At 50.0% G+C, this 27,733-nt stretch overlaps 3 protein-coding genes, 1 long non-coding RNA gene and 1 other non-coding gene across 6 annotated transcripts in view; 2 read left to right on the forward strand and 3 right to left on the reverse strand.

Moving 5' to 3' along the window:
• Positions 1 to 1,799: 1,799 nt before the first annotated feature.
• LOC126930473 (uncharacterized) lies at positions 1,800 to 3,020 on the forward strand. Its single transcript, XR_007717600.1, has 2 exons — positions 1,800 to 1,932; positions 2,777 to 3,020. It is a non-coding gene; the product is annotated as an uncharacterized LOC126930473 (long non-coding RNA).
• Positions 3,021 to 3,916: 896 nt separating this feature from the next.
• PHB2 (prohibitin 2) overlaps positions 3,917 to 27,733 on the reverse strand; it is an 88,340-nt gene continuing 64,523 nt past the window's right edge. The window contains exons 2-9 of the mRNA XM_050747546.1: positions 9,555 to 9,850; positions 9,321 to 9,405; positions 8,635 to 8,714; positions 7,526 to 7,710; positions 7,030 to 7,159; positions 6,313 to 6,917; positions 4,475 to 5,066; positions 3,917 to 4,276 (exon numbers count right to left, since the gene is read on the reverse strand). Of these exons, the coding sequence (XP_050603503.1) occupies positions 6,661 to 6,917; positions 7,030 to 7,159; positions 7,526 to 7,710; positions 8,635 to 8,714; positions 9,321 to 9,405; positions 9,555 to 9,681 (864 nt within the window). The 5' untranslated portion in view covers positions 9,682 to 9,850 and the 3' untranslated portion in view covers positions 3,917 to 4,276; positions 4,475 to 5,066; positions 6,313 to 6,660. The remainder of the gene's footprint in view (positions 4,277 to 4,474; positions 5,067 to 6,312; positions 6,918 to 7,029; positions 7,160 to 7,525; positions 7,711 to 8,634; positions 8,715 to 9,320; positions 9,406 to 9,554; positions 9,851 to 27,733) is intronic.
• On the reverse strand, positions 6,479 to 6,747 carry LOC126931937 (small nucleolar RNA U89). The gene has a single exon (XR_007718040.1). It is a non-coding gene; the product is annotated as a small nucleolar RNA U89 (small nucleolar RNA).
• Positions 9,848 to 15,145, forward strand: EMG1 (EMG1 N1-specific pseudouridine methyltransferase). Of its 2 annotated transcripts, XM_050747548.1 has the most exons (6): positions 9,848 to 10,229; positions 13,504 to 13,605; positions 13,717 to 13,858; positions 14,261 to 14,319; positions 14,398 to 14,547; positions 14,864 to 15,145. In XM_050747548.1, the coding sequence occupies exons 1-6, from the start codon at positions 10,062 to 10,064 to the stop codon at positions 14,975 to 14,977; spliced, it is 735 nt and encodes a 244-aa protein (XP_050603505.1). In that variant the 5' UTR covers positions 9,848 to 10,061; the 3' UTR covers positions 14,978 to 15,145. The 2 variants fall into 2 exon arrangements, with proteins under 2 accessions (XP_050603505.1, XP_050603506.1); XM_050747549.1 differs by lacking the exon at positions 14,398 to 14,547.
• LPCAT3 (lysophosphatidylcholine acyltransferase 3) overlaps positions 15,370 to 27,733 on the reverse strand; it is a 42,358-nt gene continuing 29,994 nt past the window's right edge. The window contains exons 2-13 of the mRNA XM_050747545.1: positions 22,879 to 22,986; positions 22,120 to 22,226; positions 20,947 to 21,040; positions 20,741 to 20,778; positions 20,151 to 20,329; positions 18,632 to 18,740; positions 17,780 to 17,866; positions 17,518 to 17,684; positions 16,786 to 16,933; positions 16,555 to 16,713; positions 16,324 to 16,452; positions 15,370 to 16,079 (exon numbers count right to left, since the gene is read on the reverse strand). Coding sequence (XP_050603502.1) covers positions 16,336 to 16,452; positions 16,555 to 16,713; positions 16,786 to 16,933; positions 17,518 to 17,684; positions 17,780 to 17,866; positions 18,632 to 18,740; positions 20,151 to 20,329; positions 20,741 to 20,778; positions 20,947 to 21,040; positions 22,120 to 22,226; positions 22,879 to 22,986 — 1,313 coding nt within the window. The 3' untranslated portion in view covers positions 15,370 to 16,079; positions 16,324 to 16,335. The remainder of the gene's footprint in view (positions 16,080 to 16,323; positions 16,453 to 16,554; positions 16,714 to 16,785; positions 16,934 to 17,517; positions 17,685 to 17,779; positions 17,867 to 18,631; positions 18,741 to 20,150; positions 20,330 to 20,740; positions 20,779 to 20,946; positions 21,041 to 22,119; positions 22,227 to 22,878; positions 22,987 to 27,733) is intronic.

The following is a 27,733-nucleotide window of genomic DNA, read 5'->3' on the forward strand; positions in this document are numbered from 1 at the left end:
TGAAAGCTCCGCCTTCTGTCAGACGGACGTGGGTCGGGGCTCCGCCTCACACGTGGGAGGGTGACCGTGGGCGAAGCTCCCCAGTCTCCTTCTTTAAAATGGAGGGCGATCATAACAAGGTGGTTATGAAAAGCACCGAGATGACGGCTGACGATAAGACGGGCACAGTGACTCACCACAAGCTCGCCATGTGCCCAGGCACTAAAAGACTACACACGATAGTTCAGTCTAGGCACTTTTATCATTCTCATTTTACAGTGGAGGAAACTGAGGCACAGAAAGACTAAGTAACTTGGTCACTTGCCCAAGGTCACAGGGTTATGGAACAGTGAAGCTGGGATTTGAACCCAGGCCGTCTGGCCCCAGAGTCCACACTCCTTACCCTGGAGTTGCAGCTGGGGCCACCCTCACGGGGGCCTGATCACACTCCCCTGATGCCGACTTCCAGATCTGAACTAAGAAGAGTAGTTAACAGCCGGAAGCGCAGACCCGAGGTCAGCCCTGCTGCGTCCCCTCTGGCGGGAACAGGGACTGGCTCCTCAGTGCACCCAGGTGCGCCCAGCTCCTCCCCTCACCCAGGCTGCTGCCGCCCTTATCCTTTTGGGCAGAGTTTGAAGAGCTGGCTGGCTTGAAGATTGCTTTGTTTTTTGGTCCCCTCTTCCTTCCCCCATGTCAGGATTGGTGTTTCTTCTTTATTTGAAACACTGGTCTCCTGGGGAGTAAAGCCGGTGGGACTCATCCCTCAGGAAGGGCTGGCGCCCACTCCCGGAAAGGCTGAGACGGCACAGGTTCCAAAGCCCAGAGGCTGGGAGTGCATTATTCAGCAAGTCCTTCTTATAGAGGCCCCGGCACCACAGGCATTCGCAGTCCCCCGAATTGGAATTTAGGCTGGTCAGGGAGACAGATTCACAATCCGATCACAAGCATCAAATAATTGCTGGCGGGTATTAAGAAGGAAGCAAACAAAGACCGAGAGAGAGAACAGCTAGGGATTGAGCAACACAATAGCTCCCTGGGGCTACGGCCCTCCAGGGTGCGGGTGGGGCAATCACCCGTCGGGCTCAGGTCCCCGCTCCCAGCAACGCCCTTTCTATCCCAGCCGGAGCTGCACAAAGGCAAGTCCCACCTCCTCTAACCGCCCTTGGGCTACCTGGCCTTGGGGTGGGACTTGGACTCCACTGAGGGCTGTGCTGTGAGGTGGGTCCAGGAGCAGCTCGGTCCGAGAGTGGAGCGCGATCATTCCCTCTGCAGGCCTCAGTCGAGGGGCAGGGCTGATGCTCCGGGCCAGCTGGGGTCTCTGGGTAGCGGTGGGTAACTCCACACTAGGGGCACCTTGCTGGGACCCACCTGCCCTTCCCAGGCCTGGCGGGGCCTTCTCCCTCCTCTTTCCCTCAGGGGATCCCAGCACAGGCTGGGCACCGCGTGGCGGCACAGCCCAACTCCTGCCCAGCTGACCCCTCGCTGACCTCAGGGATCTCTCTGGCCTTCCAGCTCTGCTGTGGGCAGGGTCTGAGGCCACAGAAGAATGGGCTAGTCCTGGGGGCAGCAGCTGCTGTGGGGAGGGGACCTGAGAACAGCCCCCCTCTTTTTGTTCCTCTGGAGAGAGGGGTGAGACTGGGCAGGTTGGAGGAAAGAGGCCCCTGGGAGAGGGTGGGAGGCCTAGAGGAGTGGCCAAGCCTTAGAGGAGGTGCCCATGGCTGGCGCTGGGAGGGAAGGGGTTAAGGCGGTGAGGGGCAGCCTATGGCAGGAGGACACACCTGTGCGCAGGGTGGCAGGCGGGGCCCAGGTAAGGAGCCTGCGCTGCCCGGCAGGCGGAGAAGGAAGGAGGAAGAGCGGAGGCCAGGGCGGGCTCTAGGCCGTGGAATCTAGGGCCTTAAAGCCCCTTCGTCTCCCCGGCACCCACTCTCTGGGGGCAGGCGGGCCCGCTGACAGGTAAAGGCCACCAGGGGAGAGGTCCTGGGCTGAGCTACTGCAGAGGGGGGACGAGGGTGGGTAAATCGGTGTGTATTGCGGGTCGGGACAGGCTGCGGGGGTGGGGGAAGGTGGCTCAGAGGCAGGGGGCCGACGGGCGAGGGGCTTCGGAAGGCTGCTTGGACCGCAACCTGGGCCTAGCAATCAGCGACCCAGGGTGTGGCTGGTGGCGGGTAGCAAGGCTCACCAGGAAGTGTCCCCAGGGACTCGGGTGGTGGGGGGATGGGAGCCAGGGATCTGCAGCTTTTCCGCAGGGAGCCTGGGCCTGAAGCTGCCTGACCCAAGGTGGGCGGGCTGGGTGGGGGCCCTCGTCTTACCCAGCAGTGTTTGGGTGCGGTTGGGAGTCTCTAATACTGCCGGGTAATGATGGAGGCCCCCGTCCCTGTGTCAGCAACATCCATCGCCTCAGGTCCCCAGCTCTTAGCTGGCTGCAGCCCCCTCCCCACTTCCCACGCTCCCCGGAAGCCCCTTGTCTTGAGCTGAGAGTGCTGTACAAGGGGTGGCTCTTGTTGACTGGCTGCCACTAAGGGACACAATGGGCCCCAGCCCCTCCTCCCACCCAGTGCGATTTGTCACCTGGTGGATCTAGAACCCACAGTCGACCTTGAGCTTGGGGTTGGCTCGCCCCCTCTCAAGAGACCTGACCTGGCCTGTGGCCAGGGTCCCTGTAGCAACTGGTGAGCATGCACCGTAGTTCTCTTTTGGCTGGCCCTGGGTCCATCTTCCAGTACAGTGTTGGATGGTCTAATTGTGAAGCTCCTAACACTGTCTGGTAAAGATGGCCCCCGGGTCGGTTTTTCGGCAGTGACCTTCAGGGACCCCTGAAGACCATGGAGGACTACTGACCAACAACCTCTGACCTTCACCCCTCTGGATGGGGGGACGAATCACTAGGCAAAGGGGAACAATGGGAAGAAGACAAAATGGCTGCCTTTACGGCTGCAGCAAGATTTGGAAACACTGGTTCCCTAGGCACCTCCATTGTCTTCCCGCTTTGGGAACATGAAATAAAGTGTGAATGGGAACATGAGGAAGACTGACCCAGGTCACTTGACCTGTCTTTTGTCTAATTGTTGATCTCAGCCTCCCAGCAACTCAGGATTGGGGCTGCGACGTCTGCTTTGTCCTTCGATACTCAACCCTAAGCAGAGAAAAACATCTTAAAAATCGAAGCTGATTAACCCAGTCCCTCTGTTCAGATCCACCTGCTGCCCTATCTGCATTTGGCAGTTCCTGTACATACTTTGCCCCCATGTTTTGTCTGAGTTCTACATCTTCCTTGTCTCCCCGCAGGGATGGGAAATGGGCAGTAGTGGGAGATTCAGGTATAAACAGTGGCTTTGTTTCTCTGGTGCCTGAGATTCAGGAAGGCCTGTCTTGGGAAGATAAGTGTCAGCTTATCTGTGGACTGAACAGACAGGCACCTGTTCCGTTGGCCCCAGAGCTGTGGGAAAGCCCACCTCCACGGGGGGGCCCTGTTAGCGAGCAGCTCCTCACGCCTGGTGACTGAGAAATGGAGTGTGGGTGGCCTATAGCAGGCCACGCAATCCACCGGGCTTCTGGGCACAGAAGTGCCTCAACAGGCACAGGCAGGCTCCCCACAGTCACAAGGAACCCTGCAACCAAGGAAGCAGCTCTGTTGGGGTCATCAGATTTTAAATCTGGCTCAGCAAAGCCATGGCTGTCCAGCCTTAAAAAAACAGGTGGTGTGGGAGAAATAGAGGGTGGGGTGAAGAGCACAGCTGGGCCTCCAGAACTCAGGGCCAGCCTTCCCAGTTTGGGTCCTGTTTTGGAGCCCAGGCCCAGCTTCCCGGTAGCTGCCCCAGCCAGATTTGTTTGCGCCCCCTGCTGGCAGACACAAAGACAGACTCAGGAGCGCATATGTGAACGTGCGCATGCGTGCTGCCCGTTATCCACGTGAACACGTGAAGCGTGAAGCCTTGACTTCAGGTTAAGTAATAAAAATTTATTGAGAGTTCCTGGGTTGGTGGTTGTCTCCTCCCAGCCTTGAGGGAGGGAACAACACTGTAGGAAATCACTGAGAAATCACACAATGTCCCAACAGCCCCAGTTAACACAGGGAGGAGGAAAGTAATTCCCCAGAAAAGGGGCTGGTCTTCAGTCTTCCTTAATCCAAGAGGGGTTCAGGGGATCGGTGTGGGGGACCATCGCATGATACTGGGGCGGGGTAGGGCTGTGCTGGACCCCTGGCTGGCTCCTCAAAAACTGGAGAAGCAGATCCACTTCCTCTGGGGGTGGAGTTCTTGGTGACTAGGCTCATTTCTTACCCTTGATGAGGCTGTCACTGTAGGAAAAAAAGATAGATGATGACATTATTAGGGGACATAAATGTGAGAGGCAGGACACTCCAGGCCATTCCCTCTACGACCCTCCTACCCCGATTGAGGGTTTGTCTGCGGGGAGGTGGGAAAGGGAGTAGGGTAGGAGGCAGGTACTGGGAGAAGGTGGCCTGCAGGACCCCACAGAAGTAGCAACAACTTACCTTCCTCTGTGGTGCCAGATCGCCAGATGAACAGGAAGCAGAGAAGAGAAATGCACATGTTAGCTGACAGCTTCAGGCCCCACTCAGTTTTGAACCCTCCTTTGCTCCCAAGAGAAAAGACAAACAGGGTTGACAGCCAGGAATCTCTGATTCATGAAAGGAGGTGGCGTGTTCTCATGGCCACTGCTATTTCTCATCTCCTTTCCTAACATCCCTCCCCGCACCAAAGGAGTTTGAGGGCTCTTGAGTAAGAACACTGAGTATCATCTTTCATCACTTTTTGGTTGGATGAAAACTTTATAATTAAAGTGCTTTTTATGTGAATAATCCTATTTGATCTCATAAAATCAATCCTATGAAACACAAGATAGAAACTGTCAACCACCCCCTTTTCTAATTTTGGTTCAATGTCTCTCAGAGCCATATGAATAGCTGTAGCAGGCTCCAGAGCCCAAGCACCCAGACCCAAGTCCCACGTTCTTTGTGAGACCCCACTGTGTGGTCACATCTCTCACCTGGTGAAACTTTCATCCTGTAGGTTCAGCACGAGGTTGTCAGCCGTGAGATAAATGCGATTCTGTGATGTGGCGATCTACAGGGCAGGAAATACAAAGACCTCAATTCCACCCCTGCAATTCAGTAGCCACTTAATGGAACACACGCAGATTAGTGCAGGGATACAGCAATGAATAAGACATGGTTTCTACTCTCATTTAGGGATCCAGAGCAGTGAGCAGCAGCTATGACTATTAGCAAAGTAACAGAGGCAAGAACAAAAGGTCAGGGAATCCAGAGGAATCATTCTTGATGAGGGAAGAAGTACTGGAGAAGCCAATTATTTATTTATTTTTTTTATTTTTTATTTACTTAGTTTTTTTTGGGATGGAGTCTCACTCTGTCACCCAGGCTGGAGTGCAGTGGCGCGATCTCGGCTCACTGCAAGCTCCGCCTCCCGGGTTCACGCCATTCTCCTGCCTCAGCCTCCCAAGTAGCTGGGACTACAGGCGCCCGCCACCACACCTGGCTAATTTTTTGTATTTTTTTTAGTAGAGACGGGGTTTCACCGTGTTAGCCAGGATGGTCTCGATCTCCTGACCTCGTGATCCGCCCACCTCGGCCTCCCAAAGTGCTGGGATTATAGGCGTGAGCCACTGCGCCTGGCCTATTTACTTATTTTTTTGAGACAGAGTCTCGCTCTGTTGCCCAGGCTGGAGTGCAGAGGTGCTATCACGGCTCACTGCAACCTCTACGTCCCAGGTTCAAGCAATTCTCTGCCTTGGCCTCCTGAGTAGCTGGGAGTACAGGTGCCCGCTACCACGCCTAGCTAATTTTTTTTTGTATTTTTTTAGTAGAGATGGGGTTTCACCATCTTGGCCAGGCTGGTCTTGAACTCCTGACCTTGTGATCCGCCCACCTCGGCCTCCCAAAGTGCTAGGATTACAGGCGTGAACCACCACGCCCGGCTATTTATTTTTGAGACGGAATCTTGCTCTGTTGCCCAGGTTGGAGTGCAGTGGCGTGATCTCAGTTCACTGCAACCTCTGCCTCCTGGGTTCAAGTGATTCTCCTGCCTCAGCCTCCTGAGTAGCTGGGAATATAGCTAAACGCCATCACAGCAGGCTAATTTTCTTTCGTATTTTTAGTAGAGATGGGGTTTCACCATGTTGGCCAGGTGGGTCTTGAACTCCTGACCTCAGGTGATCCACTGCGCCGGCCATAAAACCACTCTGAGTAGAAACCCGAACAAGCAAGGTTTGAATTCCCTCACCTCAATGTGCCTTAACTGAAAGCACTTTCTCAAGGCAGCCCCATCAGAGACGCTGGGCTGACACACTCACCGTCTTGGAGATATTCTGGGCTGCTCGGATCTTGCGAAGTTTGATGTAGCCAGGGTTCTTGCTCAGTGCTTCTCCAAGGTGAGGAGGGTTAAGGTTCACACAAGGGCAGGTCTCAATCCCTAGCCCCGTCCTTACCACACTCCCTTGCTACAGTCCTCCTCTGGGCTGTCAGATCCAAGGTTGCGCTCAGGTGGCTTGTGCCCGCTCTACCTTGGACCCCACCTGTGGGCCTCCCTGCAGGCTGCTGCCAGGAACTAGGGGCAGCAGCAGAAATGAAGGCAAGGCCAGCAGTGCTATTGATCTGGCCTTACAGTGGGGAGTCAGGGCTCAGGTACCCCCGCTAAGATTTCAGATCTCATCTGTAGCCCCCACCCGCAACAAGGAGCCAAGGGCCAGAGAGCACGGAGTCGCATTCGCCTTAGTCTCATCAGCCTGCCCGTGGAGGATGGGGAACTCAGGCGCCCTAGGAACTGGGCCGAGACCTCTCACGCAGAAGGATATCATCTTGGCAGCCTCGGCCTCACCCTCGGCCTGCACAATCTTCTGCCGCTGTTCCTGCTTCGCTTTTTCTACCAAGAACTGGGCCCGCTGGGCCTCCTGCTGGGCTGTAGTGGGAGAGAGTCAGGGAGACCGTGTGCTGGGTCAGGAGCCCCGTCCACCGAGTCTTTCCTCCTCCTGCATCTCGGAAGCCCTCACCCCACTGCTTGTGCGACTCACCCACTTGTTTGGCTTCTACAGCAGCTGTGTACTCTCGGCTAAAGCTCAGCTCTGTGATGGCCACGTCATCCAGGATGAGGCTGAAGTCCTTGGCCCTCTCTGTCAGCTCCCGGCGGATCAACAGGGATACCTGGGGGCAGGGGTGGGGAAGGGTGGTTTGAGGGGACTGGGTTGCGACCCCGAATCCTTCACTCTCTCAATACAATATGCGCTGCCTTAGCTTCCTGTCAGGCAAACCTATAACATAAGCCTCTCTGCTGAAAGAGGTGCAGGAAAAGCCAAGACTTGGCCACTTTCCTCTGTGCTTCCTAATACCAAGTGCTACCGAGTTCTAATGCTGGCTCTCCTTATCTCACAGTGGCAATTAGCACAGCTTTTAGGTGGAAATGGCACTAGGGTGACAATCCTCTTCTACTAAGCTGCCTTTCCTAATTCCCAGTACTCTGGGCCTAGAAGGGAAAGGCTGACACCATGCAGATGGTGGTGGGAGTCAGACCTGGGCCCGCTGGGTGATCAGCTGTGAGGCATTGAACTTGGCCACCACACTCTTGAGCACCTCGTTGACAATGGACGGCAACACTCGTTCCTCGTAGTCCAGCCCTAGGCGCTGATACATGCTAGGAAGCTCCTGAGCATTGGGTCGAGACAGCACTCGCAGGGAGATGTTCACCATCTGTAGGTCTGAGATTGAGGTCAGCAGTGGCTGGTCAAGGCCAAACACCCTTTCCCAAGCATTTTTCTCCTTCATGTTCCTCCCTATATGCCCTGTGCAATGATGTACAGCCTGGCACTGCCCTGGGGGGAGGAGAGTTAATCAGGCTGACAAGGAACACATGAAGCAGCACAGGTGAAATGCACCCTCACCCACTGTGAAGCCTGGAACTGCAACCCCGTCACCAGCAGGGCTGACTGCTCTTTCCCCCTCTGTACTCCATGCAACCTCTAATGTGGGTGCTTTCACGCTGTACCGTAATCACGTCTCCTGTAAGGACTTGGGGGACAAAAATGTGCTTAATGAATCTTGTATTCCAGGGCCCAGCAGTCTAGTAAATGAATAAGCCACCTGCACTAGGTATAGTACAAAGAAGTACATTACAGGTTACAGGTGACCTACCTCACCCAGGGTGTATGCGTGTGTGTGTGTGTGTGTGTGTGTGTGTGTGTGTGTGTGGAGGAGGAAGAAGTCTGGGAAACTCAAAGGCATGGCTTTTATGTGTGGTCTAGAAGGAGAGAACAGGTGAACTAGTCAAGGGTAGGGACAAACTTCTCCTGAACAGAGTATACTAGTGGATGTAACTGTAGATATAGTAAGTCAAGCAGTTAGAAAAAAAGGCTTTAAAACAAGGCTTTGATCTAGGCAGTGCATAAGACAAAAGACAAACAATACTCTTAATGAATACGTCAGGGATGAGACAGTAGAAAGCACGCAAACACAGGGTGTTCAGAATGTGCTGCTTTGACCCCGGGAGGCAGGTATTTTTGTTAGTTCTTGCAGACATGGAAACTAAGGCCTAAAGGCCTGACACTACCATCTTCACCTGGGGTTTCTTGCCAGCTCCCTTGATCATCCCACCTGCCATGTGATTACCAAGTGCTCAGACCTACCTTTGGAGCCTGTAGGGGAGGAGATTTTTCGAGGTCTGGCCCGAATGTCATAGATAATGGGGTACTGGAACCAGGGGATCCTGGAGGGGACAGGGATAGGTATTAAGAGGCCGCAGTTTCGGCCAGGAGCGGTGGCTCACGCTTGGAATCCCAGCACTTTGGGCGGCCGAATCATTTGAGGTCAGAAGTTCGAGACCAGCTTGACCTATATAGTGAAACCCCGTCTCTACTAAAATACAAAAATTAGTCGGGCGTGGTGGCGGGCGCCTGTAATCCCAGCTACTCGTGAGGCTGAGGCAGGAGAATCGCTTGAACCCAGGAGGCGGAGGATGCAGTGAGCCGAGATCGCGCCACTGCACTCCAGCCTGGGCGACACAGCAAAACTCCCGCGCCCCCCTCCCCAAAAAAAGCCGCAGTTTCACTAGCTTTGCCCGGTTTCCCCTCACCACGCGTTTTTTGGCCTGCTCCAACCCATGACCACCGACAAGGAGAGATTCTCTTGTCCCTTTCGAAAACAACAGTTCATATGCTGCTGGAGGTTCGCGCAGCACCCACTATCCTACGAGCAGGGATGAGGAGAGAGGGAAAAGAGCAGCGTTGAATCCTGTTGCACGTCCCACTACAGCCACTGCTGGGTCGGCGTCAAGGGTGAAAGGTCAGGGTCAGTAAGCTCTGCCCGCCATTACCTGAAGTGAAGGCCCTCGGCCAGGATAGTGTCCTGCTGCACTCCACCGATCCGATTGAAGAAGATGGCTCTGTGCCCGCCTTCCACTGTGGGGAGAGGGGTGGTGATCAGGCCAGGCCGCTGCTCAGAGTAAATGCTAGCTAGGCTCGTGGTGGGGCGCGGGGACCGGTGAGATAGGGCAAGGGGTTTGGGGGAGGGACTGGAAGCGTCCGGCGAGCAGGCGAAGGTTGCTCACCAGTGAACACGGATTCGCGGACACCGTACGCCACGGCGCCGGCCCCCAGCAACAGCTTCAGCGCGGTGCCCATGCCCCGGGGCCCGGCGGGCAGCCGTCCCGCCAAGTCCTTCAAGTTCTGGGCCATGTCTGATCTTGAGGCCGGCGGCACCGGAGGTCAGAAGGGGGTGCCGGCCCGCCTCTACCCCGCTGCAGCTTAGGTACTGCACCCTTCACACGAGGGTTCGGGCCCGTAATGCTGGCGAAAGAAAGGGCACCGGAAGTGCGCTCCCTTGGAAACCCTCCCCCTTAGCCCACTACCGACCCGAACTTCGCGCACAGGAAGAGCGCATACGGAAGTCCCGCCCCTTTCTGGAGGGCTGCCCTCCCAGGGAGGGCAGCGCAAGACGGCAAGTCATCGCCATTTACAAGCCCACTTTCAAAATGGCAGCCGGAAGGAAATTTGTGATTAGAAGCCTCACTGTTCTCATTTAAGAGCGTTAGCGCAACTTCCGGTCTGGTTGCAAGATGGCCGCGCCCAGTGGTGGATTCAAGCCTCGTGAACGAAGCGGTGGGGAGCAGGCACAGGACTGGGATGCTGTGCCACCCAAGCGGCCCCGACTAGGGGCAGGAAACAAGATCGGAGGCCGTAGGCTTATTGTGGTGCTGGAAGGGGCCAGTCTGGAGACAGTCAAGGTAGTTTGGGACAGGAAGTGGATAAGTAGTAAATCAATAGACTGGGATCCGTGGAATGAGGGTGAGGGGCTCAGAGTGGATGGAGAAAGCAGAGAGGGGTGAAAGATGCTTTTGAAGGAAGATGGGTTGGTTGGCTGTGCGTTGATCTGACATCCTGGGATGGTAGTGCTCATTTTTCTTTTTCTTTTTTTTTTTTGAGATGGCGTTTCGCTCTGGCGCCCAGGCTGGAGTGCAGTGGCGCGATCTCGACTCACTGCAACCTCTGCCTCCCGGGTTCAAACAATTCTCCTGAATCAGCCTCTGGAGTCGTTGGGACTACAGGCACGCGCCACCATGCCCGGCTAATTTTTTGGGTTTTTTTAGTAGAGATGGGGTTTCACTATGTTGGCCAGGCTGGTCTCGAACTCCTGACCTCAAGTGATCCGCCCGCCTCGGCCTCCCAAAGTGCTGGGATTACAGGCGTGAGGCACCGTGCCCGGCCGGTAGTACTCATTTTCTTTTGCTCTTCTTGAATGCCATTCCAGCCCTCACCTCTTTGCTTCCAACTGGTTTACCAGGATTCTGTGATACAGTAGTCTAAGGAGAGGAAAGTTTCGTTTGTTGCATCATTCCACATCCCAAGACAAGTTACTGGGCGGATGAGAAAGGTAGTTATGTAGCCTAGTCTGCCCTCCCTTTTTGTAAGGGCTTCATGTTTCAATTCATTAGTGTCCATAGTCACCTCTCTCTAATATCCACCTGGAAACACTGTCCAGACCAGGTTATTGTTTAACACTTTTACGTCTGCATTTTTATCTATCATTCATGTCTTTCTCCACATGTAATAAACAGAACCAGCAATTCTCTATCTTAAAGCCTTGGGCAATGTTCTTCCTCCTTTCTCTTACCCTTTAGAAATAATTCAATGAGTAGGCCCAGGAGAAATTGCATGGGTTTAGAAGTCAGACCAGGATTTTAGTCTTCGTTCTAAATACACTTTGTGTGTGCATGTGTGTGTGTGTGTGCGCGAAACAGAGCCTCAGTCTCTCCCAGGCTGGAGTGTAGTGGCATGATCTTGGCTTACTGCAGCCTCCGCCTCCCGGGTTCAATCGATTCTCCTGCCTCAGCCTCCAGAGTAGCTGGGATTACTGGCCTGCACCTGTAATCTATTAAAGGAATAGAAAACATGGTTATATCCTACTAATGGGTTGAAACTATTATTCATTCAAGAAGGTTTTTTCTTCTATAACTAAGGATGTCTCATGGACTTAGTTCTTCGTCATTTGTTCTTTCTTTGTGCTTACTCTGTGACATTGCTACTTCAACTATTCAATTTCAAAATCTGTATCCCTTTTTTCGCAGACTTTTTGGAGCCATGTATCTCAAGAATGTTGCTAGACATATACAAACATTCTAGTGATACATAAAAACTTAGCCTTCCAGCCGGGCGCGGTGGCTCAAGCCTGTAATCCCAGCACTTTGGGAGGCTGAGACGGGCGGATCACGAGGTCAGGAGATCGAGACCATCCTGGCTAACACGGTGAAACCCCGTCTCTACTAAAAAACACAAAAAAACTAGCCGGGCGAGGTGGCGGGGGCCTGTGGTCCCAGCTACTCCGGAGGCTGAGGCCGGAGAATGGCGTAAACCCGGGAGGCGGAGCATGCAGTGAGCTGAGATCCGGCCACTGCACTCCAGCCTGGGCGACAGAGCCAGACTCAGTCTCAAAAAAAACAAAACAAAACAAAACAAAAAACTTAGCCTTCCAAAACCTGTATTTGTATATAACAGTTTGTTTTTAGGCTTTTTACTGACCACCCTAATGCTCCTTGGGACTCCAAATTGCAACTTGGAATTATTTCTTTTAGCTGCTACAGATGTAGTCCACTTCTTTATCATCAAACTTCTGATGTCTTTTTCAGTGTACACAGAGTTGTTAGGATAGTGTCTGTCAGTCATTCCCATCCTGCCCTTCTTACTCCAGATTTTTGGCTTTGTGCTCGATACATTAGGATTTTGTGGTTTACAAAGCAGCTTCATATATAATCACTGCCCTTCAGTGTCCCAGCTCCCAATTTTCCTCAAAATTTCCTTTCTTCGTTTTCACTTTTTTGTTTCTTTTTTGAGACAGGGTCTCGCTCTGTTGCCCAGGCAACAGAGTGCAGTGGTGTGATGGCTCACTGCAGCCTCGACCTCCCTGGCTCAAGCAGTCCTCCCACCTCATCCTCCTGAGTAGCAGGGACTGCCAGCAAATGCCACTGCACCTGTTTTTTTTTTTTTTTTTTTGGTGAGACAGGGCCCCACCGTGTTGCCCAGGCCGGTCTCAAATTCCTGGGCTCAAGTGATCCTCCCGCCTCGGCCTCCTAACTTGTTGGGATCACAGGCATGAGCCACCACACCTAGCTACTTTTTCTTGATTCTAACTGTACCTCTGCTCATGCCAATCTTTTTTTTTCTTTTTTTGAGACAGGGTCTTGCTCTGTCACCCAGGCTGGAGTAAAGTGGTGCAATCTTGGCTCACTGCAACCTCCATCTCCCAGGCTCAAGCCATCCTCCCACCTTAGCCTCCCAAGTAGCTAAGACTACAGGCATATGCCACCACACCCAGCTAGTTTTTGTATTTTTAGTAGAGATGAGGTTTTGCCATGTTGCCCAGGCTGGTCTTGAACTCCTGACCTTAAGTGATTTGCCTTCCTTGGCCTCCTAGAGTGCTGAGATTACAGGCTTGAGCCACTGCACCTGTCCCCATGCCAGTCTTAAAACTGGGAATAACCCCTCTTCATTTTACTTCTGCGTTTTCTTTGATTCAGCTGCCTCCTGCATCATTAGAATTTTCACATTTCTTCTTGTTCAGATTTGCAGCTCTTCACTTAGTGCATGTTTGGTGTACGCAAACTGATGGTAGTGATGGTATGTTTTGCATAGTACATACATACTGCTCCTGTGATAAACAAAGCATTCAGCCTTGCTCACTAACTACTAACTCCTGCCTAGTTCCAGGATGTCTCATTGGCCTTGCCTAACAGCCACAGGTTTTAAAATTAAATCCAGTGTATTGGTAGGTAATGTGAAGTCACAGGTTGTGCCCTTTCTCCTGTTTCCAAGACCATTTACTGGGGAGTGCAAATATGGCTGCACAGTAATCTCCTGAAGGGCTTGCTGGGCTCCACCTCCTGTGTTTTTGGTTTAGTAGGTCTAGGGTGGGCCTGAGAATTTGCCTAACAGGTTTCCAGATGCAGCTGCTGGTGGTGGTGGGCTAGGTAATGCTGTTCTTTGGTCATGTTCCCTGTTCTTCAGGTAGGGAAGACATACGAGCTACTCAACTGTGACAAGCACAAGTCTATATTGTTGAAGAATGGACGGGACCCTGGGGAAGTGCGGCCAGACATCGCCCACCAGGTAACTCCAGGGACAGTGCTCACAACCCTTTGAGCCTCTGTTTGGAAGGGTTGGCAGCTGAGTGCTGCCTCTCTTCAGCCTTAACCATGCCGTGGTTTCTGCTTTGCTCAGAGTTTGCTGATGCTGATGGATAGTCCCCTGAACCGAGCTGGCTTGCTACAGGTTTATATCCATACACAGAAGAATGTTCTGATTGAAGTGAATCCCCAGACCCGAATTCCCAGAACCTTTGACCGCTTTTGTGGCCTCATGGGTAAGAAGCCTTAGAACAAAGTTCAGAATGAACTTGTCTGTAGGGAAGAAGGGAGGAAGAGGAAAAGGGAGAACTAAATGTCGGATTTTTAAGCGAGGAGATGGGAGAACAACATGATTAATACCAGGACAAGGACTCCTATTATTTTTCTGTTTGTGGAAACTCCACTCTCCTGTTCTTGCAGTAGCTTCCTGGCTGAGTGAAAGAGGGAGTCTGAACCTATCACTGTACAGCTAGCCATATGCTTGGCAACTGTTCGTTCCTAACATTTCAGGAGTCCAGTCTGGATATAGAGCACTCAGGGAACTCATCTTACCTATGGGGTTTTCCTTGTTAGATAATGACTGGACAGAGAAGGACGATGGTCTCCATTTACCTCTGAACTCTTTTTCCCCCTTCTAGTTCAACTTTTACACAAGCTCAGTGTTCGAGCAGCTGATGGCCCCCAGAAGCTCTTGAAGGTGAGGTATTGAAACCTACTAGTTGAAGGTTGGTTCTGGGAATGTTTCTGGGGCTGACTTTTCTCTTTTTCACTTTAGGTAATTAAGAATCCAGTATCAGATCACTTTCCAGTTGGATGTATGAAAGTTGGCACTTCTTTTTCCATCCCGGTTGTCAGTGACGTGCGTGAGCTGGTGCCCAGCAGTGATCCTATTGTTTTTGTGGTAGGGGCCTTTGCCCATGGCAAGGTAAGGTCTGGGCTCAACCCTGAGGTTCTTGGTAGAGCTGAACTTAGTATAGAATTCCCAGAGCAGTAGGCATTTTAACAATGCTTACAATGAGCTAAAGACACATGACAGTTTCACACCCTGCCCCAGTGCACATCCTTTGAGGACTGCTGCCATATTTGTAATAGTCACAGTTAGGACCTTCTTCATCCTTTGTAGGAATTTGATATTAAACAGCACAGCTGAAATACTAGCTCAGCTATAGTTTTCCTGACCTAAAGAAGGGTTGAAACAGCTACTGAGTGAGAGTTGGCTGACAAAACTGTTCTCTTCTTAGGTCAGTGTGGAATATACAGAGAAGATGGTGTCCATCAGCAACTATCCCCTTTCTGCTGCCCTCACCTGTGCAAAACTTACCACAGCCTTTGAGGAAGTATGGGGGGTCATTTGACAGTAGTAGAACCTGTTCTGAAACCAGAAACTGTTGAGGTCGCATCCTTTGACCCTGGTCTGAGCCGACTGCTGGAAGATGATCTTTCTGCACTGAGACTGTGGAGTTTGGGGAAGCCAAGGCTGTACATTTGCTATTTGTTTATCCTATGAATACTGTTCTTGCAAACCTGGTTGTTTTGGGGTTCCTAAAGTATCTAATGGTGTAAAACTGTTTGTTCCCCTGGGACTTCAGGGACAGATACGAGGTTACAGAGTTTACAGTTTGGTTCCATGCTTTGAAGGCAGGCTTTAGCTCCTAGATTCCTGTGCCCCTAAGGAGAGAACCCTGATAATCAGCCACGGCAAGGGTGGAGAAGAACTGTGAAAGACAGCAGTCAGGAATGCTGGTGGTGAAAAACTGAACAAACAGAAGTGATTTTATCTAATACAGTTCCAAGGTAGAAAAAGTGGAGCAGGCAGGGCCTCGCACCCCTCTCCGCCCCCCCATGGGGGGGGTGGTGGTAGCGGCACATACACAATCATAGTAACTTGGCAGAAGAAAAACACAATAGATTCCTGGCTAGATGGGGAGAGATAAGGCAATGTGCATGGGGGAGCCAGAGGGGAGATGTGGACTCCTCTGCTCCTCCCACAAGAGTTTCCCCTTTGGGCCAGGCATGGTGGCTCACGCCTGTAATCCCAGCACTTTGGGAGGCGGAGGCGGGCGAATCACTTGAGGTCAGGAGTTCGAGACCAGCCTGGCCAACGTGGTGAAACCCCGTTTCTACTGAAAATACAAAAATTAGCTGGGCGTGGTGGCACGCCTGTATTCCCAGCTACTTGGGAGGCTGAGGCAGGAAAATCACTTGAACCCGGGAGGTGGAGGTTGCGGTGAGCTGAGATCGCGCCACTGCATTCCAGCGTGGGTGACAGAGCAAGACTCCTTCTTCAAAAAAAAAGCTTCCCCTTTGGTCCCAAATGAAGACTTGGCTGGCAGCAGAGGCACAACTGGAAGCATCGATCTTCCACCTCCCTGGCTTTTCCATTCTCTGTGCTCTGGGGCAAAGGAGTGCTATGAAAAGGGAGATAAGTAGTTTCTGCACCAGTCCTGCATAGGCCACCTGCAAGACAAGACATGTGATTGGAAGGCTGGTTAGTTACTCCCCTACTTCCTGGTCTGTAGCCCTTCCAGATGTTTCCTAGCATGCCTCAGTAAGTCACAGCAGTCATTGCCCATACTGTGTCCCTTAGTAGCCAGGCTAATCCTTGGAATTCACCCCAGATTTCTAATACTATTTTTTTTCCCCAGTCTGTTGCTCTATTCTGTAACCTGGTGGTGGTTTTAGCTTAGCTGTATTCACTTACCAGGGAGATGGATCATTCCATCTTCTTTAACTTCTCTTTCCTTGGCACCATTGCTTTGTGAACATAAGGCAATATGAATAGTAGGCTCAAGAAGAAGACGTGGCCAAGGAAATAGACGGATTTATACACCTGTGGAGAGAGAGGCCACTGAGGTAGACAGGCATGGAGTATCCCTCGCTGCCCGAGGTTGCAGTGAGTCCCTCCCAGTCTCATAAGCAGGCCTTCACTTGCCTTAAGCCATTTATCCCACGTGAAGAGGCAGAAGGCAGTCATGGAGTAACCCATGAAGAGCCAGTGGATGGTCTGTTGCACCAAATAGTAGAAGGGCTGGAGGGCAGTAATGGCGGCCAGGTTGCTCAGGGTGGGGCTCTGTTGAATGAGCCTGGCAGCCTGGGGAGGGAGGAGGAGCTCATCAGCATCTTGTCCCTCATATCCCCCTTCACCCCCACCCTGGAGGCCTACCTGTCTTTCCACAATAACAATGAGGAATTCCATCTGGAAGCAGACCAGGTATCCTGAGTGCAGGCCATGCCAGAGGGCCAGGAATAGCAACGAGAGACCCTGAGAGAGTTCTTTATTTCCAAGGAACTTGAGTCGTTTGAAGAAGTAGCTGGAGAAAAGGGTGGGTGGGGCGACCCTCAAACTGACTGGTCCTTGCATCCCGCCACCTGCCTCTGGGTCCTCACCCTGAGGATTGGAGTGGAGTGCTGGTGGGCTCCCACGAGTAGCCCCCAGAGGGTACAGGAGGCAGTGCTGACTGATTAATTTTAGAGATGGAAAGCAGACCCAAGGCGGAGCTGGAGACCGTGTGCGCACGAGTCACTTGGTTCAGCAGCAGTGACTGAGTGCTGATGCCGAGATCAGTGGTGAACCAGACACTCAAGCTGCCCACACTCTAGTGGTGGGGACAAACAAGTCAAGTTTATAAACAGGGCAGTGGAGGACATAAGTCCATTGGCAGAGCTGGAGTAACACCCAGGTCTCAACGCACTTTTGTATCTTGCCTTTTTTTCAAATGACAGGAATGGTTTTTTTGGGGGGGTATAGGTGGGGATCAAAGTCTGTGTGAGTGACAGGGGGTTCTGCCCAGGTGGGAAAGACGCATAAGGGTGAACATGGTACACCCCTGCCCTCCAATCTGGGAAGACAGTGGAAGGAAGGAACCAGGGTCCAGGCTCCCCACCAGCAGCTCACCGGGCCACCCAGGCGTTGGTGTTGATGTTGAATGAGGCAATGGTGCCAGTGAAGCGGGGGTTTGTTTCAAAGAGCCACACCTTCATGTTGGCAGAGGCATCCCACTTTGCCTTGCCCTTTTCTTCAAAGCCATTGAAGCCCAGGCCCGTCAAAATGCATACTCCTTCCTGAGAGGGAATAGCTCAGTTAGGGCTCTTGCCACCCCCCACACTGGCCTCCATGGCTCGTCTAAATAGGACCCAGTTTCAACTTTTCTACTTACTGTGACCAGCCAACAGGTGACGTATTTGTACAGGACAAACTTGCCCCAGATCAGCATGTACATGCAGCGGAACCAGAAGGGGTGGTTCTTGAGAGAAGAAAGCACAGTGCATTAGGGATATGGCATGACTAGGCAGTTTCTCTTAGCACTCTTCCTTTTCACACTTGTGGCTGGCTACTTCATACCTGCCTAAGGCCTGCTGCCAGATGTCCCCAATAGTCTGGCCTGATTGCCTTCACCACAGGCAGAGAGGAAGAAGCAGAGGGCCTGGAGAATATTCATTCACCTTTCCCTTGGAGAGCCCCAAGGGCAGCATTGTGTTTAACTCCTGTTTGCCTTCGTTGGCAAAGTGTTTGGAATGAGCATTTGGAATGTTAAGTACGGAGGGGCCCATATTGGATTTAAATTTAAGGAGAGAAACCTGCCCAGAATTACTGAACTGTTTTCAAGTTTTTCAGTTGGGCAGGAGCAAAAGCCAGCACTTCCCGCTTCCCTTGGTTTCTGAATTCCCTAGAAGCGCCCAAATGTATCAGTCAAGAGAAGAAAATAGGCTGGAGAATCAGAAGCTGCTGTGCTCTGAGGGGTCACGTGGATGTGATAAGGCAAGCTAGGAGTGGCTCCTAGAGAAGGCAAGGGGTGCTAAATGTGCAGCTGGCACAGCCCTGTGCCCACGAAGGTCGTTCAGTGGTGGCCAGTGAATGTGTCCCGGCCTGGCTGGCACTGACACCAACTCACAGATCTAGAGCATTTGTAGGTGATATTTCCTACTTCTCTACTATCTATAGGGATCCTTGCCTGTCCATTTTCTAGCTCTGGTGTGGTCATGCTGCTGCTGCTTTAGTAGACACTCACGTCATAGTCTTCAGTGAGGAGATAGTCTTCTGTGATGTGGGGGCTGAGCAGTGTGTAGCCCACTAGGTAGAAAAGGCCCAGACTCAGGCGCTTGAGAGCAGGAATGGTGCTGGAAAGGAACGAGTGAAGTTCCTGGTCATAGAGAGCACAGACTATTCCCTTCACCCTCTGACCTTCAGTTATGGAGAGGAGTTTTTAGGGGTGTGGTTGTCTACCTGGAATGGGATGAGAAGCTCTGCTACCCAGTGTTTCCTGTTTCAGGGAAAGATTTCTATGGCTGGCTATGAGGAATGGGGACTGCAAACCTCTAAGAGTTGTGGGAAGGTCAGGGCAGCAGACAGTGGACCAGTCTTGTGTTTACCCCTCAGGGATGCTACTGATCTCAAGGTCTTGCCAGGTTTCACAGTCTCCATTGGGACTGAAAACCCAGTGGAGGTAAGACAATAAAAATAACCACTTTGAATCTGCTCCTTCATTTCTTGGTTGAATTGATGCTGAAACACAGGATGAACAAGTTCTCAGTGAAGGAATTCTTTTGGCAATAAAACTTTTTTTTTTTTTACCTTTTTAATTTTTATTTTCTAGAGACAGGGTCTTGCTCTGCCACTCAGGCTAGAGTACAGAGGCATAGTCATTGCTCACTGTGGCTTTGAACTCTTGGGCTCAAGTGATCCTCCTGTCTTGGCCACCTGAGTAGCTAGGACTATAGGCATGTACCACCTTGCCTGGATAATTTTTTTTTGGTAGAGATGGGGTCTCACTATGTTGCCCAGGCTGGGCTTGAACTCCTGGCCTCCAGTGATCCTCCTGTTATGGCCTCCCAGAGCGTTGGGATTACAGGCATGAGCCACTGTGCCCTCCTACATTGCCTACTGATAAATAAGTATTTTTGAGACAGGATTTGGCTATGTCGCCCAGAATGGAGTGCAGTGGTGTGATCAAAGCTCACTGCAGCCTTGACCCACCTCCCCTGGGCTCAAGCAATCCTCCCACTTCGGCCTCCTACGTAGCTGAGACTACAGACACATGCCACTATGCCTGCTAATTTTTGTATTTTTTTGTAGAGACAGAGTCTATGTTGCCAGGCTGGTCTAGAACTCCTGGGCTCAAGCGATCCTCCCACCTCAGCCTCTCAAAGTGCTGGGATTACAGAGGTGAAACCACTGTGCCCAGCCTCTACCTACCTACCTACCTACCTACCTACCTACCTATCAATCATAAATATATTTCATATATATGTGAAAATAGGCTTTAAAGGCAGAAATGTGACTGGTTCAGACAAAATCCTGTGGCATAAATGTGGATTTTTATGTTTGTACCAGTGTCAGAATGGATAGCTGGAAGAACCCTAAACTAAAAAGGGCCCACTCCTGGCACAGAGTATCCATTACAACAGTCCAGGGCCTGCATGACACAGGTCTCTACGCCAGGGTCATGCTGGAGAATGCAGCTTTCAGAAGAGTCACTTCAGAGTGAGTGCAATACCTACATGAACATCTGGACCAAGAGGGGCGATTACCTGTTTGGTATCTTTCCTGGTATGTCAGTCAGCTCTCCCTGCACCAGCTTCATGTAGTGATTCATTGAGAATTGGGGCCCTACCAAGAAGGCCCCATAGAAGTAGGAGAAACCAGCAACTTCCAGCAGGGAAGGAACACCCCGTATGGCATATTTCTGTTGCTCAGAGGACAAGGAATTCTATGCCAAGAAGAGAATGCATGGTTCAGGATAGCCTTGAATCTCCCCACAAGAGCCAGTTTGAGTGTTCCCCACCCGTGTGCCCCACTGACTGGGGTTCTTCAAATAGCCTTCTCTTTGGGGGATGACAAATAGTTGCTTCTTGTGGAAATGCGTATGTGTGTGCATAGCTGGCTGTTGCTGCTGTAGCAAATGCCTTGCTGGCATTGATCTCTGGACTTTGTGCAAGAGCTGGATCCTGGGCAAATTAGGTTTGTTGATCCTTGCTCAGTGCTATCTGAAAGGGAGATTGCACAGGCTGGGGAATGAGGGAGAGGCTCTGCTCTGGAATTTGGGTTCAGTCTTTGTTAACAACCTTTTTCTTCCCTTTCATTAAGTCTTGAACCTCTCTGCTGATGAACGGGTACTTACCTGATCTTTCCCTCCGTCAAAGTAGTCAACAGCCAAACCTGAGCAGAGAGAGAACGGGTGGGTAGGGTGATGGGAGAGGACACTGAGGATGTGGCCTGTAGACTGAGTGCAGCCAGGAGTGTATGGCGGAGGGGTGCCGAGGAAGTTTTTAGCGAGATGGGGGAGGTACCTACATGTAAGGAAGGCAGGCAGTGACCATCACTCACCAATCAGCTTCAAAGTCAGAACACAATGTGGCATTGTCCACTTGATATCATAGTTGCCGGTGGCTGTGTAATAATATCCAGCCAGAAGGTAGGCCTAGGAGAGGCAGAAGTATGTATTCCAGCATCACTACTATTTCTTCTCCCTGCTCTGAAATTCAATGTTCTCTTTCCTTTTTCCTTTCTCCTCATCCCATCATTAAAAGCCTTAATAAATTCCTACCAATGGAGGTGCTGAAAACCTATAACGGGAAGAGTGTTGCTCAAGGCTTCTCGGCAAAATGAGGGCTAAACTGAGATGAGAATTTAGATGCTGGGGCCACAGGTGCATGCCACCTCACCCGGCTAAGTTTTAATTATTTTTGTTTCACCATGTTGCCCAGGCTGGAGGGCTAATTTTTTTTTTTTTTTTTTTTTTGAGACGGAGTCTCACTCTGTTGCCCAGGCTGGAGTGCAGTGGCCGGATCTCAGCTCACTGCAAGCTCCGCCTCCCGGGTTTACGCCATTCTCCTGCCTCAGCCTCCCGAGTAGCTGGGACTACAGGCGCCCGCCACCTCACCCGGCTAGTTTTTTGTATTTTTAGTAGAGACGGGGTTTCACCGTGTTAGCCAGGATGGTCTCGATCTCCTGACCTCGTGATCCGCCCGTCTCGGCCTCCCAAAGTGCTGGGATTACAGGCTTGAGCCACCACGCCCGGCCTGGAGGGCTAATTTTTATATTTTTTTTGTAGAGATGGGGTTTCACCATGTTGCCCGGGTTAGTCTTAAACTTCTGGGCTCAAGTAATCTGCCTGCCTTGGTCTCCCAAGGTGCTGGAATTACAGGTGTGAGCCACTGTGCCTGGCCTAGGCTTAGGTTCTTTGACTCATTCTAAGTTGCTTTTCTATCTTGCCTTGAAGTGACTCTCCTCCTGGATAGTGGGCTAAACCAAAGAGCCTAATGGTACAGTATGCAAAGGGTTAGCTGGTAGCCCTTCCTTGAGGCAAGCAAAGAGTTACCATTACACTCTGTGGATGGAACACCTGTGATAAGCCACCTACCTGAAGTCATACTGCTAAGTGCTGCGAGAGGGGTTAGAAATTAGGTCTGCTAATTTCTATACCACAGTCTCCTGCCTACCCCTGTCCCCTGAACTGGTGTCAGCTGTAGCCTCAGTTGCTAAGGGAAAGACGTTTACCATCTGGAAGCAAAAGGTAGTGAGGACGGCAGTGATCGTACGGCCCATTAGTCGAAGGATGAGGAACTGAAGCACAATACATAGCAGGGAGTGGTAGAGCTGGTTTCCTGGATGCAAGAAGAGAGAACATAGCCTGGTTTTTACACTCCCACCTGTCCTGAGACTTCCAATCACAACATAATATATAAAGAAAAAATGTTGGCATCAGGATCTTTTTTTCAGAATAACCTCATGTTTTGGAGGAGAGGATGGAAATTAGTTGTATAAATAAAAAGGATTATTAGGGTGTTATTGTATTTCTTTTCTTTTTTTGTTTGTTTTTTTAGAGATGAGACTTGCTCTGTTGTCCAGGCTTGAGTGCAGTAGCTCAATCATAGCTCATTGCAGCCTTGAATTCCTGGGCAAGTGCCACCACACCCAGCTTGTTACTGTATTTTTGAATGTCTGAAGTGAAGAATGAATCTAAGTGGAGATTGCCTGGCTCATTCAGTTACATCCACAGCAGAGAGAAACTGAGGATTCTTTGTTGATGGGGTCTGGCAAGGGTGACCACCCTCAAAATGTTTTTATCTGACAGAGGAATGTACACAAAAGACAAAAAGGAAAAGTTAAGCTGTGTTCCTGTCCATACAACCCTCTTTGCAAGCAGGAGCATTATAACTTCCCTACCTATTAGATTCTCTCAAGGAAATTCCATCCAAGTCTGTTCCTTCCAGGTTCCCTCTAACTGCAGTGTCACTACTAACTTAGTTTACTCACCGAAGTTAAAATAAGCAATTGAGAGGCCTGTAAAGGTATGGTAGAGGTGGATGAGGTAGCTCTCCTTGTAGAAAAGGTAATGCCGATAAAACAAAGCAAAGGGGTAACCTAGATGGAGAAAAAGATAAGAGTGTTATTTGTGCCTGGTGCCATCCCAATTTGGTTTGGAAGTTTATCTGGCATGAAACGCAGCCCAGAGGGAGAGAGAGAAAAAAAAAAAAAAAAAACATACATTATATGGATGGCAACAGAGAAGGCAATAACAGTATCCCAAGAACCAAAAGTTTTTTTGTAAATGGAAATTTTGAACTGAAGATATTAATATTTGATTGAGGCAATATAAAGCTGGGTCCTAAGACTAGGTTTCATTATAGCTTATGAACTATTGCCAGACATTTTCTCTTACTTGAATTAAAAAAAATGATACAAGGAAGCTAGGCATGGTGGCTCCCACTTGTAATCCCAGCACTCTGGGAGGCTGAGGCAAGGGGATTGCTTGAGCCAAAGAGTTCGACACCAGCCTGAGCAACATAGCGAAACCCCGTCTCTATTAAAAAACAAGATACAGAGATTTGAGGGTACCCATCTATGCTCCAGAAACACTCATTTACACTTTGTGATCTATCTTGCTAGCACAGTATTATCAGATTATGAGGACAAATATAAATTAATTATCAGGCTAAATACTGGAATTGCTGACTGCATATAGCAGTTACAAGATATGTGGAGATACTCCTCACAGTCTGTAATCTGGGCATCAATCAAGTTATAAAATTCATTTAAGTATACTGGAAAAATGTCTTCTAAAGCCACGATTTAGAGTATAGTCCAAAGGCCATGACTGAACCACAGAGGATCTCTTGATGGGTCATGAACTGACTATACACGGCCAAGGGTTGCTTATTGAATTAAAAGCGGTCAATACCATTTGGTATTCCTAAACTAAAATTAGCATATTCCGTGGCTTTACTGCAGACTCACCTTCAGTGTTCTATCTAGAGGTCTGGCTGCCACGCCGGGCAACATTCCCACTGCACTAGTGCGTATGTGGAGGATGGGAATCTCCCAACTGCTTTTTGGAAAGACATTCTGCCTATTCTTTCATTGATTATTCTCTTGAGTTGGTCATGGTTTATACTTTCTGCAATTCTTGCTTTTATTTTTATTTATTTTGAGACAGGGTCTTGCTCTGTCACCCAGGCTGGAGTGCAGTGGCATGATCATAGCTCACTGCAGCCTTGACTTCCCGGGCTCAAGTGATTCTCTAACTTCAGCCTCCTGAGTAGCTGGGACCAGAGGTGCTTGCCACCATGCCTGGCTATTTTGTAATTTTTGTGGACATGAGGTCTCACTATGTTGCCCAGGCTGGCCTTGAACTCCTGGGCTCAAGGAATCCTCCTGCCTTGGTCTCCCAAAGTGTTGGGATTACAGGCATGAGCCACTGTGCCTGATGAATTGCTGCGATTCTTGCTTTAAAATTATGTAAGTGCAGTTTTATCATTGGCAATACAGTTTACTGTGAGTTTGGTTAACTCTAAAATGCTTAGAATAGTATCATACAGAAATAAATTGCTCAATTATTTGTTAAATAAGTAAATGCACAATCATATTATATGTTGGTTTCTGTCCTTCTAGTAATTATTCCCCCATACATTAAAGAAAAAAAAGTCTGGGCGTGGTGGCTCATGCCTGTAATCCCAGCACTATGGGAGGGCGAGAGGAATGGATCACGAGGTCAGGAGATCGAGACCATCCTGGCTAACACGGTGAAACCGCATCTCTACTAAAAATACACACACACAAAAAGCACACACACAAAAAACAAAAAACAAAAAACCCAAAAACCATTAGCCGGGCGTGGTGGTGGGCACCTATAGTCCCAGCTACTTGGGAGGCTGAGGCAGAAGAATGGCGTGAACCCGGGAGGTGGAGCTTGCAGTGAGCTGAGATGGCGCCACCGCACTCCAGCCTGGGCGACAGAGCGAGACTGTCTCAAAACAAACAAACTGTACTGATGTGTGTCCTACTTTTCCCATATAACAGCATATCCACCATTTGATCTTCTTGGTGCCAGGACCAACTGGTGTTTTTTTTTGAGATGGAGTTTAGCTGTCTTTACCCAGGCTGGAGTGCAATGGCACGATCTTGGCTCACTGCAACCTCCGGCCCCTGGGTTCAAGCGATTCTCCTGCTTCAGCCTCCCAAGTAGCTGGGATTACAGGTGCCCATCACCATGCCCAGCAAGTTTTGTATTTTTAGTAGAGACGGTGTTTCACCATGTTGGCCAGCCTGGTCTCAAACACCTGACCTCAGGTGATCCACCTGCCTTGGCCTCCCAAAGTGCTAGGATTACATGCGTGAGCCACCACGCCTGGCTAACTGGTGTTTTTTTTTTTTTATTGCTGTTCCCAAACTGGTGTTTTTTTTTTTTTATTGCTGTTCCCATAATGGGCTAGGCTCTTAATTAAATTTATAGCTTCATGCAAGTATAGCTGACCCTTGATCAACACAATTTTGAACAGCATGGCTCCCCTTAGACTTCCTTCTGCCTCTGCCACTGCTGCGACGGCAACCCTTCCTTTCTCCTCCTCTTTGCCTGCTCGACCTGAAGACCATGAGGAGGAAGACCTTTATGCTGACCCACTTCCACTGAGTGAAGAGGAAACATATTTTCTCTTGCTTATGATTTTCTTAATAACATTTTCTTTTCTACAGTTTACTTCATGGTAAGAAATACATATGTAATACAAATGACATACAAAATACACGTTAACTTGTTTATGCTATTAGTAAGTCTTCTATTAGTAGCTAAGTTTTTGGAGAGTCAAAAGTTTTATGTGGCCGGGTGCGGTGGCTCATGCCTGTAATCCCAGCACTTTGGGAGGCCGAAGCAGGCGGATCACGAGATCAGGAGATCGAGACCATCCTGGCTAACACGGTGAAATTCTGTCTCTACTAAAATACAAAAAATTAGCTGGGCATGGTGGTGCGCATCTGTAGTCCCAGCTACTCAAGAGGCTGAGGCAGGGGAATCACTTGACCCCGGGAGACAGAGGTTGCAGTGAGCTGAGACTGAGTCACTGCACTCCAGCCTGGTGACAGAGCGAGACTCTGTCTCAAAAAAAACACAAAAAAACAAAACGTTATACGTGTGGGCCGGGTGCGGCAGCTCACACCTGTAATCCCCTACTTTGGGAGGCTTAGGAGGGTGGATCACCTGAGGTCAGGAGTTTGAGACAAGCCTGGCCAACATGGTGAAGCCCCGTCTCTAGTAAAAATACAAAAATTAGTCAGGCATGGTGGCAGGCGCCTGTAATCCCAGCTACTTGGGAAGCTGAGGCAGAACTGCTTGACCCTGGGAGGCAGAGGTGGCAGTGAGCTGAGATCACGCCACTGCACTCCAGCTTGGGCAATTTTTTTTTCTGTCTCAAAATAAATAAATAAATAAAATTTTATGAGGATTTTTGACTGTACAAGCGGTGGGCTCCCATAGGCCCTGTGCTGTTCAAGGGTCAACTGTAGTTAATTCTACTGATATCTTGTGGATTACAGGCTCATGTATTCATTGACCAAGTGTTTAGTAAATGCCTGCTATATGCCAGGTATTCTGTTTATGGAGCATGTAACTGGGAGGAGGTGGCATGTGATGGTTCATTTTCTAGCTGACTGAGATGATGGGATATAGGATCACTAGCTCAAGGGAGGTGGAGACGTCTATGATCCTTTCAGGCAGATGAATGAGCAAGAAAATAGGATCAAGTCTCATACATTTCATACGGGCAGAAATTTGGCAGAGATAGAACACCAGGTTAGGAGCAAATATTGCTAAGAACTAGAGCCAGGAACTAGATACTATATAGACTAAAAGTCAATGTCTTCAATCTTTTGCTTTATTTTTACTTTTTTTTTTTTTTAAGTAATGGGGTATAAATAAAAATATAAAAGAGTAGATAATTATCTAGAGCACTAATAAGTTCTAGATGTCTAAGTTTATTAAAGATAAGCATGAAAACCCTTAACCATTTGGAATGCTTGAAATTAAAAAACACTACACATACTACTCTGCCTCTTTAACTTGAATCTAGTTTAACATTTTCTAGGTGTCTGGATCATAGCTATTCCAGAGTAATGTCATGATCGCTTTATGACGTTCTGAGGTATGTGAAATTGTCTGCCTGACTCTAATAAGGCCTACACTGTCCTGAGTTCTTGTGTCCACTTCTTATAGCCTGTCTGTCCCTTTCCTTGCTACTCTGGGATTAATAGTCACCTCTTGAACTTCCGGGGTGCTTGGCAATAGTTCCTCTCCCTACTTCCAATTTACTGCAGGCCTTAAAAACCATAATCTTATTTTAAAGGTGTAAAAAAAAAGATTTTAAGACAAAAGCAGGGGGCTTGGGTGCTTTCCTTATGGACTTAGTGCACAGGCCTGGCAACATCTGTTCTGGCCACTGAGAGGTCTTGTGTGCTATTTCTTGCTTTCAGGTGCGTTTTGCGGGAGGGGACGTTGTTGAGTTCCAAACAGGTGAAGTATTGCACACTAGCAAACACATGACAAGAAGGTGGAGGAATTGGGAGAAAAATAAAAAGAATGCAGCAGGCCAGGTTACCAGGAACATTAAGACGGTGACAGAGAACAGCAAAGCCTGGAAGGAAGCCGCCGTGGAGAAGGAAGAACTGTGCTGGGGTGAGTTGCTGTGACAACCCAGGCTGATTTTGAGTATGTAAACACCAAACCTTGCTCTTGGCTGCCGCTCAGCTCAGCTCAGCAGGCTTTGGAGCCTGGCTGCCCAGCCACCACTTCAGGGATGTGCGGTTTTTAGGGAGGGTGTGACCCTACAAGAGGTTTCTGGGC

The sequence above is a fragment of the Macaca thibetana genome, chromosome 11 (genome assembly GCF_024542745.1).
Source record: "Macaca thibetana thibetana isolate TM-01 chromosome 11, ASM2454274v1, whole genome shotgun sequence".
In the NCBI taxonomy this organism is placed as follows: Eukaryota; Metazoa; Chordata; class Mammalia; order Primates; family Cercopithecidae; genus Macaca; species Macaca thibetana.

Coding starts and splice junctions, on each gene's coding strand:
- EMG1 (XM_050747548.1), top strand. CDS start 10,062: ATGGCCGCGCCCAGTGGTGGATTCAAGCCTCGTGAACGAAGCGGTGGG. Junction 13,606..13,716: donor GGCCAGACATCGCCCACCAG/GTAACTCCAGGG, acceptor TGCTTTGCTCAG/AGTTTGCTGATGCTGATGGA. Junction 14,548..14,863: donor GGGCCTTTGCCCATGGCAAG/GTAAGGTCTGGG, acceptor TTCTCTTCTTAG/GTCAGTGTGGAATATACAGA.